Genomic DNA, 13,891 nt, shown 5'->3' on the forward strand with positions numbered 1-13,891 from the left:
ATTGTTGCAGATATTAAAGTAATGGTGTCATAGATTATAAAAAGCACTCTATGGTGGAATTTAATCGACATGAAGATGGAATTTTCAAGGGCTTGGCTTATATCAGGGAGGAAAATCTCTCTTAAAAGCCCTAAACATACTTTCTTTTAAATTCCATTGTCAACAACAATGTTGTACTAATGTTTTTTGTTTATTGATTCTTCTTCTCCTCTGCTAGAGTGTATGCTACAGGGAAACAGGGAGTTTAATTAAATATTCTAGGTACCTAGAACAATTCCCTGGCATATTGTCTATTATATATATTGGAGGAATTGATACATGGATGGATGGATGGATGAATATCATCATCCTTTAGATGCATCAGAGCTAGGAAAGAGAGTATCTGACATTTTCTTGCTCCATAGTAAGAAGAAGGCTTTGCTGACAAAGAAGCAGGGTAGAAGATTGCCTATTTAGTAGACATTCAACATCGATCATATCTTCTCAGAGCTTTGCAAAATCCTGGCATTTATAAGCATTAAAAAATATAATTGCTCCATATGTTAAGTGTTTCATTTCAGGTGAAGTTTTCAAATAACACAGTCAGAAGATGCAAGTTTCCACAGATCCAGCCTATATGAAGCCAATCCTGTAATTTCTTCATTCAAAAATATTTATGAGCCAGGTGCAATGGCTCATGTCTATAATCCCAGCAATTTGGGAGGTCGAGGTGGGAGAATTGCTTGAGCCCAAGACCTTGAGACCAGCCTGAGCAACCTAGTGGGACCCTTACTCTACAAAAAATACAAAAAATTAGCTAGATGTGGTTTTGTGTACCTGTAGTCCCAGCTACTTAGGAGGCTGAGTTAGGAGGATCTGTTGACCTCGGGAGATTGAGTCCTCAGTTAACTATAATCACACCACTGGACTTCAGCCTGGGCAACAGAGCAAGGCTCTGCTGCTAAGAGGCAATAAATAGATAATGGAATATGGAAAAAATATATGTATATTATATTATAGATTATATATTATATATAATATATATACCTTAAATTTCTATTTTCTGAATATAATAATTTTCATATATGTATAAATTTGAATTATAAGTGTATTTATGAAGAACATCTTTATGAAAAGTAATTTGGACTCAATTTTCTTCTCTTTAAAAGAGATTCGCAGCTTGGACCACATGAAGTCCAAGTATTATTTATTCACAGCATTTTAGTCTAGAAAGTGTATTTGAGAGAAATTGAGGAAAAGCATAAGGCCTGAAATTGTCAAGAAAGCATTGTTTCATCATTCTTTTTCTCTTTCCTCTTAAGTTTTAGAAATTTATAGACTGGAAATAGCCTATAAAATTATGTCATTAGCCAGGAAAAACTGTTAACTAGGGAATGACCAATAAAGTATAATATAGCTCTCATTAAACTGGAATTATGAGGTAAAGAGTAGTAAAAGATGATTAATATGCCAATTTAGGTTTTAAACCTGGTGAGTGTGGTATCGATAAGAATATGCGTTTAGAGTTTGGGCAGTCTCATTCCTCATCCTTGTTGGCTCTTTCCTAGCTTGTTTGTGGACTTGGTTAAATCATTTGCAGCTCTTATGTAAATTTAGCAGGTAAAGGCAGCCTGGCATAGTGGAAAGAAATTTGGAGTAGTCCATATCTAAATTTGAATTTCTTTTCTTACATATATGATCTTTGTAAACTTGAATAGGATATTTGAGGTCTGGTTTGTTCATTAAGAGAATGTTATGGTAAAAATTAGAAAGATATATATGTGTATTTTGGACTCATGAGAAGAGGGGCAAAAAAAAAACAGATATAAAGGAGATCACGATTCCTTCTAGCTTTCAAATTCCATAATTCTGCAACTAGAACAATACAACTTTGTAGTCGACAATTTCCCAAATAAAAAGCAACAGAAACTATCATTTCTGATATTTTTCAGTATGAAAATCATGCTTGAAACTCAAACTTTTCTCTGTGCCAGAATGCTTCTCAATGATTCTAATCTTAAACATTGTTTAAATGGTCTCTGATTATTGTAGCTCAGCACAATCAACTGAGAGGGGAAAAACTTAATATTTTCTTTAAATGATTTTAAAGTAAAGATCAGAAGACTACATTATATGTGAGATATTACAGCTATTTTATAAAATCAAGTTGAATTTTAGAATGCTAAAACTCATATTAAAGCCCACAGCCTCTACAGAAATAACCTATTTTAAGAATATTCTACTATAAATATTTAGTAGTTGATTTTTAATGTCCCAATCCATTTTCAAAGAAAAGGAAAAAAAGTAGTTTTCTATTGAAAATTCAGTCCCCATCTCATAGAATGGCATTTGAAAATGATATTTTAGTTAATCCATAGCTAGATGTTTACTTTTTAGGAAAATGTTGTTTGTAATTGAAAATTAAAGATGCTGAAGAAGAAGCTAGTTATAGACCTACAGATACAATGTAATTTAATAATCAGATTATTTTGAAGGTGGTTATTAAAGTATACGAATTTTTTACACAAGTATGAAATGTTGTTATGGGAAAAACAAAGAAGTAAGATGCTAGCCAGCCATCTTCTTTAAGAGAAATTTAAGTTTTTCAATTTATGGAATTCTGTGAAAGGTGACCTTGGTTGTAAATCTGATTAATTCTGATGAAGAATATTAAAGAGTCAGGCCTGAAATCTCTCCTGAAAAAAAAAATAACAGTATATGTTTTGAGGAGAACTCTAGTATATTAATGGACCAAAATTGGGAGGAGACAGAAAGTTTCCTTTTTTGAAGAGAAAGTTAATAATACTTTAAATGTACCATTAAAAATTGTACCTTTGAAGTTACATATGGCCGTTTGATTCAACAAACTCCTATTGAGCACTATTATATATTGTTGATATAATTTCAAATTTAATTAAATATCTAAGTTCTAAACATTAAAACCACAGGGCAGTCTCTGTACCTTACAATGACACTTAATATAAGTAAATGATACAGTTTTTTTAAGTAGAGCTCAAGTTTATTTTCAAAAATAAGAAAAAGTAATGAGATTTCAAAAAGAAAACAATGTCTTACATGAAATAGACTTTTTTCCTCTCTCTGAAAGCATTAATAATGAACAGCATCCAATTAAAAATGTGTAATGAATTGCAGCATTAATTTTTAAAGTTGGAGAACCTGCCTCTGGGGTCTTGAGTTGTCTCTTTCCATTCCTACAGCAAGGAGTGCTTGGGTGAGAAGGGTGTATTCTCCAAAGAAACCCCACTAAACATAAGTACATGGTTCACTGTGGCCCATATGCCTTAGGAATTTATCTTTAGTAAATTACAGTTTGAGTAACTTCTGTTACTATTATCTAAGACTATTCCAAAATAGACTACTCAAACAAGAGTCATGCAATATTCTCAAATCTAGAAGTCCCTTATATATTTCAGGGAAGTATAGCTCTGGTACTGGACCAGCACCTATTATTTAGAACCATCTAAGGAACCTTTCAACACAAAGAATGTGGAGATATTCATACTTTATTGTCTCTTGCCAGCCAGAACCACAACATTCTCATTACAGTGTCTTTGCATTAAAGGAAGAGAAAATCATAATAATGTGACATTTTCATGTTACCAAGTTTCTTACTTGGATTATAAATTTACAGTTTTACATAAAATAGTAGGCCAAAGATGTAGACAGTTCAATAGATTAGACACACAAACACAAATGGACACACACACACACACACACACACACACACAGAACTTTACTTCCTAATCCTTGACGTGTTAACCATTTATGACTACAAGTATAAATTATTTTGTTTTAATTTATGAATATACTAATCACTGTTGCTTCATCAGTGAATTTACCTGACCATTTTGTCATCTTGTTCTCCAAGCTTTCTGCCATCTATTTCTAATATATATCTGCTGATATAGTTTGGATGTGTGTCCCTGCTCACATCTCATTGAAATCTAATCCCCAGTGTGGGAAGTGGGGACTGAAGGGGAAATGATTGGATCACAGGGGAGGATTACTCATGGTTTAGCAGCATCCCCATGGTACTGTCCTTGCAATAGTGAGTCAGTTCTTCTGAGATCTGATCATTTAAAACTGTGTAGCACCTACCCCTCGCTCTCTCTTGCTCCTTCTCTGGCCATGTCACGTGTCTGCTCCCCCTTTACCTTTGCCATGATTATGAGCTTCTGGGGAGGCCTCAAGAAGCTCAACAGATGCCATCATGCTTCCTATACAGCCTGCAGAACCATGAGCCAATTAAACCTCTTTTCTTCGTTAATTATGCAGTCTCAGGTATTTCTTTACAGCAATGTGAGAACAGACTAATACATCGGCTTTGAAAAAAGTTTTTCCAAAGCTCCATGATGTTTAACTAGCATTTTGAACATTTTGGGAGCTCTGCTACTTCCTACTGGTCCCTTAGATTTCATAACTGAAATTTACAGATAAATTATTTCTACACTGGATGTTAGAAACGTTTCAGATTTACCTTAATTTTCTACTACATATAGTGTTGAAAAAGTGAGTAAAAGTTATGTTTTATCATGTCCCTGCTTGCCTGTTTTTTAATATAGACTGCAACTATATATACAAAAGAAGAAATTTAGTTTTGTTTCATCTCTCCACTAATTAACTAGCATATTAATTTTACTTGTACATGGCCTTTACAAAATTCAAATAGTTACATCATTCTGATGTATTTTCCTCAGACGCTATCTTAGAGAAAATGTCATTTAGAAGTCTCTAGTATTCTCAGTCTATTTTTGCAAGGTTCAACGTAGTCACCTACTCATTAATGTTTTATTAAAATATGTGTTCATGTAATATAATCAAAATCATTCAAATATGAGTATTCTTTGAATAACTCCAGAACTTCTGGTAATGTCAAATTTACGAAGAACTTGAGGAATGAACAGAAATTTAGCAAGATAAGTAAAGGACATGAAAGTGTGAATAAACCTTTTGATAAAATTTTTAAATTAGAAAAATCATGTTGAAGTTATCTGTATATATATAATTTTATATATATAGAAATCTTTCTCTTCTAACTTATGAATTCAAAATAGTATTGTTTTTCACTGATGCCTTTTATTCATTTTTAGTTTCACAGGCCTTATTTCCAGGTAATATATATATTGCTGAAGAGCAAATGGATAATAAGGAAATATGGGCAATAAGCACATAATACTCTACTATAACTCCAGTAGATTTGATGATAAAAATGTAATTATTAAATGCAAAATAAGAAATTTAAAAATATGTGAATTATAGTAATACTGTTAATTAACTGGCAAATTTGTAAGTGATGCCATTCTACTTATAAACTCTTTCAATAAAATAATTACTTGATATCCACTATGTCAATTGTTGCACAGTTTCACTGGAGAAGTCAACATTGACTTTCATATTTCCTATTAAAATATTAAAACTTCAATCCCACTCTAGATTTATCTTTTTCCTCATATAAAAACAATAAAAAGGTAATATCTTATAAATAACTGTGGCCAATTTAAACTTTTTTGTTCTATACATAATGAAATCTGGGTCTTAAAATCCTCTTGCTTTTTATCTCAACTATTCAACTTGAAGTAATATATCAGTAATGAACTTATAGCCACATCTCGTGGAATTATTTTTATTATTATTATCACTTTATGGTCAGCAAGAGTTATTCTCTAGCAATATAGAAATTTACATTTTAAGAGTCTTTTAAATTATTGTTTAAACCATTAAGTCTGATTCTTGGACTGAAATTTTTGGCCAGGAACTTTAAGACACAAATTTGTTAGGTGTTGATATTTTGTTCCTGAACCCGGACAATTAATTACAGAAAAACCTTAACACTTAAACCCTTAAAATAGTCTACTAACTAGACCTAGAAGATGAAAATTAATTGCTGTTACACCGAGAGCATATTTACATGGTTAGTGGACTCATCTAATATGGATTAATTTTAAAATCTACTTTTTAGAAGAGTAAACACATAATAGTTATTGATTTACTGTCTTTTAACAACTGGTTACTATCCTAAGTAACAACATTCTAAGACAGTTAAATGAGTCAACAATTATTCCAGGCACAGTTAAATATAACAGTTATTAGTAACTACAGAATAATGTTTACAGAGCTAACACAGTAGCTAGTTTCAACAGCAATGGACATTATCCAGAAAAAGACAAATTTCATCTGTATTTTATAAGAGAGCTAGTTGTACATATGTTAGCTACATTTATTCTTTGTTAAAAATTTAACACTTTTTGACGACAGGATTCATGCCTGCTCTATTGATAATACATTAAAGCATGATGTTTCTAACTGTAATATTTTAGTTCTTATCCATTTATGTGATCATTTTCTTTCTTAAATTGTTTGACTTGTATTTTTGTTATTTTTTTTTCTTTCAAACCAATTTTTCACACTAGCTAATGTGCAAAAATAAATGGATATGGTTAAATATGAAATGCATTTGTCAAATGAATGAAACTGGAGTGAAATAATATAATAAATCCTCAGGCTAGTTATGTTTATTGTTGCCAAATGTCTCCCTGCTAAGAACTAATAAGTATGAAAAAGGATAATGAAAGTTTCCATGAAAAATTTTTGGGAGATCTATTCATGAGTCTTCACTATCTGGGAATGTGGAAATAAGTATTTGTTTTATACAAGTTCCATATGAAGATGGTAAAGATGAAATTAAGAAAATAGAGTCAAATAGAAAGCAACTACAGTATGACAGTTTATAATATTATGTGGCTTACAGAAGAAAATTAACAGGAAAGTTCCACTGAAAGAAATATGTGTTGAATGAATATATAAATAGAAGAAAGATTTTAAATTAAATTTTTCAAAGACTAAAAGTGATCTTGAAAATCTAATTTGAGTTTTAAAAGTTTATATTCTAAAATAAATAGCTCAATAATAAGCATTTTGGAATTTACTTAAAATTCCTATTTTGCTAAAAATTTACTTTAGCAAAATTAATATGGGAAAATATTGGGTGAGAGAAGATAATTAGAGGCTGAAATGTAATATATATACATATAATATATAATATATATAATATATATTATATAATATATATTATAATATACATTATATAATATATATTATATATATTATATAAATATATATAATATATATTATAATATACATTATATAATATATATTATATATATTATATAAATATATATAATATATATTATATAAATATATTATATAGTATATATTATATAAATATATATATAATATATATTATATAAATATATATATAATATATATTATATAAATATATATATATATATATAATATATAAAGACTGACTGGTTTCAAAGGAATATGCATATCCATCAAGATCCATAAAAAAAGATGCTCTCAACTATAAGCATCACTTATGCCACTGTTCTTTAATTACAAATATTTGTAGACGCTTTGTTGTAAATATAATGAAATTGAATAGAGCCCTGAAGAGGACATTAAAAAATAAAAAATGATTGTGGAGTTTGGGAATAGGCCTTTCCCAAACTAACAAAATAAACAGGACTTATATGACCTGATTTTCAGAATTCCTTTTCGAACTGTGTGCAGTAGAAAATGTGGGACCTAGACAGCTAATGGATTGTTAAATTGCATTCTTAACTGCTTATTGGATTACACTTTTGATTATCCAGTCAATTTAAAAGTTTAAACACCCAATAGGTATCAACTATTTCAGTGGGAAACCAGAAAACCACAATAACCAGCATTACATGGAGTAGTTATCAATGGAAAGATGGGTTTTAGTTAATTTACAGGCCACATGAGGAAAAGTCAGTCTAGTTCTGAAACAAATCACAAAACCCTTTAAGATTTTATAACTAGAAACCACTCACTCAAAGAATTTGAAAAACCCTCCAAGAAAAAAGTATGAAAACAATGTAAGAGTGACAGAATTTAATGAAGACTTTTTTTAGCACCACATTTTTAGCGCCACATTCAAGCCATCATTTTGCAAACACAGCCGCATGGCATCTTTAAGGAAAAATCAACACACTGGTTTGTTAAAAATAAAACCTGGGAAAACTGCGTATTATAAGGCAGCCCCAAAGATTCAAATGTAAAATATGCATGGTAGATATTATAAAAGGTAAATAAACAGGCAAAATACATGAGTTAAAAAAAACTATGCATTTATCAAAATGAGATTTCCAACCCAATGTGATATGTATTAGCTTTTACAGTCATTGTGAATTGTTTTTTCAAAATAAATATACACAGACAAAAAAATGTGTTACTCACATGTTGTTTTTTTAAAACATTTTGATTATTAACACCAGTAATAATGCTAGTAACAAATACTGTGGATATTTTTGTGACTATCAAGAGTACAAACATAAGTGATTTTCGTATTTATATGCCACTTAAATTTATATGAGTAAGAAGAATAAATGTGTCATGGTTCAATTGGGATTTGGAGAAACAAAAGTTTTATTAATATTTTATAATGTACAAAAAATACTTTTATTCACTGAAAAAGCTAAAAAGCAATCTCAAAAACAAGAAAAATCACAATATTACATTGAGGAAATCCAAATATGGTATAAACCTGTTCAATATTTATTTTTTATTTTCAGTGTTAGACTTTATCTACCTAAAGTTCACTACAAATGATTATTATAATTCAAGCCTGGACACAGCAGTGACCTTACAAAGCAACTGTTATTTGAATATTGTAATATCTACCTCAACCCCAAATTTGCCCAACTTAACTCATTCACAGCACTTAAATTGATGTAAACGCTTTGCTGCTAAAAATTGGTTCTGGTCACTTTCATTAAAATGTCTAATTTTTTTTCTCCATGCTTTACTTATGCTGTATCTGCTGTTAAGTAATAAAATATGGAAAGTATTTTGAAATAATTTCTATATCCAGGCACATAATGTTGGGTATATCAATGAAAATTCAATGACGCATTACTATACATCATGAAATTCCTATTTTGACCTGTTAAACGGTTTTTTATACATACCAGGAGAGTCATTCAAAGCATTTTACATATTAAATTACTTATCAAAACACAGCATATATATAGACCTTGACATTTTTTAAAGAACCAAGGATTTAACAATAAAATATTTAAAGGACCAGAACAAATCTTTAGCAGAACACAGATTATGTAGCAAAGAAGTAACTTCTTGAAAAATAGAGCATAATCATCAAGACATAGTTTCAGCACTTGTATAAGCAATTGATTAGTTGATTTATATGCTCATCTCCAAATATGCAGCAGATTGTTGTTAAACATAAAATCTATAACAATAATGTTGCAGAAAAGGGAAAACAATTGTCAAAGATTTGTTAGTCATACATGTTTTTGTTCTAGGAGTCCATCAGTAGGTTTAGCTCCAATATCAATATTTTGAGGCAAGAGTCTCTTGCTATTTTATTTTCATATGGGTAATTTTAGTATGATTATACATTGACCATATTAAATTGCTTCTTTTTATGTTTTTCCATTTCTGAAGTAATCATAGGACAAAGTAATGACTTTGTAATGAATGCCAATATGTGATTCTCTCAGAGATGTGTTATTTTGCTCCTCAATTTATTCTCTATATATGTAGTGATTTGGGAATTTATATGATAACAAAAACTCTCACTAAATGCAATGAGAGAATAAGCTATATAGATTACTGCTCAAATTGTTAATTTACACATAGCAGAACAATACAACTCAAGCTTTTAATCACACCTAAAATATTGTTTTGATAAAACATTATATATTCACTTAAGTGTTGGTTAAAGACTCATTTTCTATAGCATTTTCATTCCACTTCAAAATTGCTATAAAGCTGTCTTGTAATATTACACAATGTGCTTTTTAAATTGTAATTATTATTTGCTTAAGGAATTATACCAAGCAATGAAAAGTTTACAAACTGTTTTTAAAATATAGGTTTACATTTTGAATAAATACAAAAAGATTTAAAGATTCATCAGCAGCTTCAAATACAACATAATAATATTGGGGGGAAATGTGCCGTATGGTAAATTTCTGTCAATAGAAAAGTCCCTTAAAATGTAGAAACACTGTTAAGAATAAAAGTTTGATCCAAAGAAAAGCTGGGCTTTAATGCAATTCAGTCTATTTCATTTTGAAATATTTTAGAAGCATATGAAATTATCTATATGTGTTGCAATACTTTATACAAAAAGTACTACCCTCCTTACATGTTACTTTTCATGTTGGTTAAAAAAAAAAAAAAAAAAAAAAAAGCTTATATTAAGAATAAAACCCTTTGCATGCCTTTAGTCCCAGCTTCTGGGAAGGCTGAGGTGAAATGAGAGGATCACATGAGCCCAGCAGGTGGAGGCTTTGGTGAGCTGAGATTCAATTCATACACTGCACTCCAGCCTGGGTGACTATGAAGCACTGTATCAAAAAAATAAACAAAATGAAGAAAGCCCTGAAGACATCTTTATACTAAGATAGTTTTATCAAAAATATTAACTAACAAGAAATGTTATTGAATTAAATTTTAAAATACATGCTTACTTCTACTTATTACCTTGAATAATCCTTGGAAGGCACTTGACTTAGCTTACTGTAGTGGAACAAAATGTTTGTGTTAGTCATTTGTGAAAGTCTGCTTACTGTTTTATTCTCTTTTTTATCTTAAGTAAATATATCAAAATTGTAAAGTTATTTCATTAGTTCAATACTCAGACACCCTTCTCCCTCTACCTCCACACGTGGCCCCAGCATTCTCCCTATTTAATGTGTTCTCATAAATACATATTCAGTATCCAGGAAACAGTTATATTTACAAACAATTTTTACTGCTGAGGCAAGATGAGGGTTTACTGTTACTTTTATTGTTTTTTAAAATGGACCAAAGTAGACATTCCATTATGTTATCTGGGAAAAAATATCAAGCTGTATGTTTCCAATGTATAAATAGTAAGTAGAAGGAGGATAAGTTTTTAAGACACTTTCTTAATGCATTTTAGGCCAATAGTTTATCATCTAAGAAACTCTTGCTTCTGTGCTTAGTGATGTTTCTGTTGCTTGAAAAAGTTCTTGCACTTTCTTGAAGGACTACTGACTGATTTATAGGGAGTAGCTCAGCGTAGGATGCATCTGGCTAACATGTGGAAGTCAACTTCAGTTGGCATCTCTCTTAGTTGTTAGTCTCTCTACTGAGATTTGCCTTCACAAGTGCCAACCATGAAGGTCTCTAAATTCCTGAGCCATGATCTGTCTCTAGCTCCGTTACAGACTAGTGTCTGTAGACATGAGCATTAGTCTCTGTTGTATCCTGCATGTCCTGTACTTAATCATTAGCCTTTAACTTTATCCCTGCTTTTTAGTGCTGTTCACTTGGTGGAATAAAAGTAAAATATATTCCCTCTATGGAGGTTCATTAACTCCTTTGAATTTGTTTTCTTAATCATAATTTTAAGATTAAAAACCAAAATTCAGTATTCTGTATTTAAAGAGCTTTTAAACGTAAAATGAACATTTACAATCAATATTCACCATCATGTTGCATCAAATTTGAAATTACGGACCAATTTCCTCAAATGGCCTAATGTTTGCTGACTCTTCTATTTGAATTTATATTTTTTAAATATTTAAAATTTTAGTTGGAAAAGTATTAATCTCAAAAAACATTCTATTTTTTTTTCTCTAACCTTACTTAAGCACGAAAGCATCACAGTGGAGAATCATGTAGTTTCAACCTTTGCCTCAAGCCAGTACTGAGGAAGCCCTGGAATGCCTCACTCTGCTACTTTCCAAACCCTTTCCCAACAGATACAGCCCTTTGCTCTTGCTTAATCCTAAGGGGATTTAAAGCAGAGGATAATAATTTTTATTTTTTGGTTTATTTTATTTATGTATGTATTTATTTATTTATTTATTTTTGAGACGGAGTTTGGCTCATGTTGCCCAGGCTGGAGTGCAATGGCGTGATCTCGGCTCACCGCAACCCTCCGCCTCCCAGGTTCAAGCGATTACCCTGCCTCGGCCTTCCGAGTAGCTGGGATTACAGGCATGTGCCACCACGCCTGGCTAATTTTGTATTTTTGATAGAGACAGGGTTTCGCCATGTTGGTCAGGCTGGTCTCGAACTCCTGATCTCAGGTGATCCGCCAGCCTTGGTCTCCCAGTGCTGGGATTACAGGCGTGAGCCACTGCGCCTGGCCATAATTCTTTAATGGTATTCTTGATATGGCATCCTGGGGTCTTACTGAGTAAACATTCTGAATCCACGAACTATTCTTAGGACTATTGTTTTTAAACTCTGAAAGTTTTTATTATATATAAATAATAATTTCTTCCATTTTATGGCACCTGTGTACAAAGCAGTCTCACTGATCTTACTACATTTACAACATAGTCAGAAAGGCAGTTTTCACAATAATCCTAATGTGCGTATATTATTTCTCTCATTTATAAAACTGATACTCAGAAAGACTGTTACCTGTGCAGAGTCACAAAGCTCTATTTTAGGTAGCCAGAGTAAAATTCATGAATATCTTGACATTCTAGATCTAATGTACTTTCCATTTTACCAAAAATTACTTTTTCTGAAAAAGACCTTCATTCAACCGGACTATTTATAAGACAAATGTTAACAAGTTTTATTATAATAATATAAATAATTATAGCAATTTAACCTATGAAAATATAAACAAATATAAATACCTTAAAACTAAGAAGATTTATCATTTTATAGTTGTGAAACACCAATGATATTTGAATCTGTAGATAGAAGGAAACTATTATATCTATTTAATATTTTTAGTAGCCTCCCTCTATTTAACCTAAACACATTTTATACCAATCTTGATTATACGGTATTACTTTGTAAATAAAAATAAGCTCAACAAAGATACATCTGTTAAACTCCAAGATCATAGACTTTTCAAATGCATGTTTTTGACTTAAATATATTTCTTTAAAATATAATGTATTTGGTTCATATTCATTGAAAGTGTACATTTAATATCACTGTCTAGGTTGTTCAGTTAAGGGAATACCAATATCGCCAATAATAACAAATACAAGACCTTCTAAAAAAGAACGTATATCATTCCGAGACAATCCTGTACAACTCAGTGGTGGATGGGGAAGTGGCAAAAAGAAGGCGAACATTTCCAACTAATTCTTAAGGCTTCAGCATTCAAAACATGTGGCAAACTCTTTCATGAAGTCTGGATATCTAGTCATGTTACCAATTGGATACAAGTTTTTAAAGTCCTATATTTAATTTGGTTTATTATACATATTTCACAAGTTTGTTTTCTAATGGAGCTATCTTATTTCTCATCTGTGAAATGTAGTTTTGCATTTCTTCCTGTGTTCATGTGAAATGGCCTCCAGAAAATTCTTGAGATATTGTAATGGAACTTGCATATCCAGTTTTTTTAGTTTTAATTTTTATGACACATGTATTCAAGATAGCTTTTGTTACCAATAATAAATATTAATGCTATACACATAAAAGAGAATGTAACTGTCTTACTGATGCTGTTTAATATAGCAATAATGATTAATATATTAATAAACTTTATTCTATTAGATTATTGTAATTGAGTATTTCAAAGATAAATTAATACATGGAATAACTGAAAAGAAACAGTGACAAAGGCCTTTATTTTTTAATTTTAAATTATCTTAAATAGATTAGAGAGTAATGATAAAATGTATGGTCAGTTTAAATTAAAATAGAAATTTAAGTAATTATCAATTGGATAATTGGATATTTTATCTGTAATGTCAGATGTTTATTACCCTTATTTATAGAGGTAGATGCTAATTTTGGTTCATTAACATTATTATACTAATTCAAGAAATACTTTATCATTTTAATTTTTCATTAAGGTACCTTAAAATTGTCATTTAAAAGTACTTTTTCAAAA

The 13,891-nt window shown here is 30.5% G+C and overlaps 1 protein-coding gene across 10 annotated transcripts in view; it reads left to right on the top strand.

Annotated features, from left to right (window-relative positions):
* Window positions 1-13,466, top strand: part of LRRIQ1 (leucine rich repeats and IQ motif containing 1) — a 243,654-nt gene extending 230,188 nt beyond the window's left edge. For all 10 annotated transcript variants that reach the window (XM_063712208.1, XM_054527442.1, XM_054527444.1 and 7 more), the window contains one exon: window positions 12,989-13,466. In XM_063712208.1, coding sequence (XP_063568278.1) covers window positions 12,989-13,134 — 146 coding nt within the window. In that variant the 3' untranslated portion in view covers window positions 13,135-13,466. The remainder of the gene's footprint in view (window positions 1-12,988) is intronic.
* The last annotated feature ends 425 nt before the right edge of the window (window positions 13,467-13,891 follow it).

The sequence above is a fragment of the Pongo abelii genome, chromosome 10 (genome assembly GCF_028885655.2).
Source record: "Pongo abelii isolate AG06213 chromosome 10, NHGRI_mPonAbe1-v2.0_pri, whole genome shotgun sequence".
In the NCBI taxonomy this organism is placed as follows: Eukaryota; Metazoa; Chordata; class Mammalia; order Primates; family Hominidae; genus Pongo; species Pongo abelii.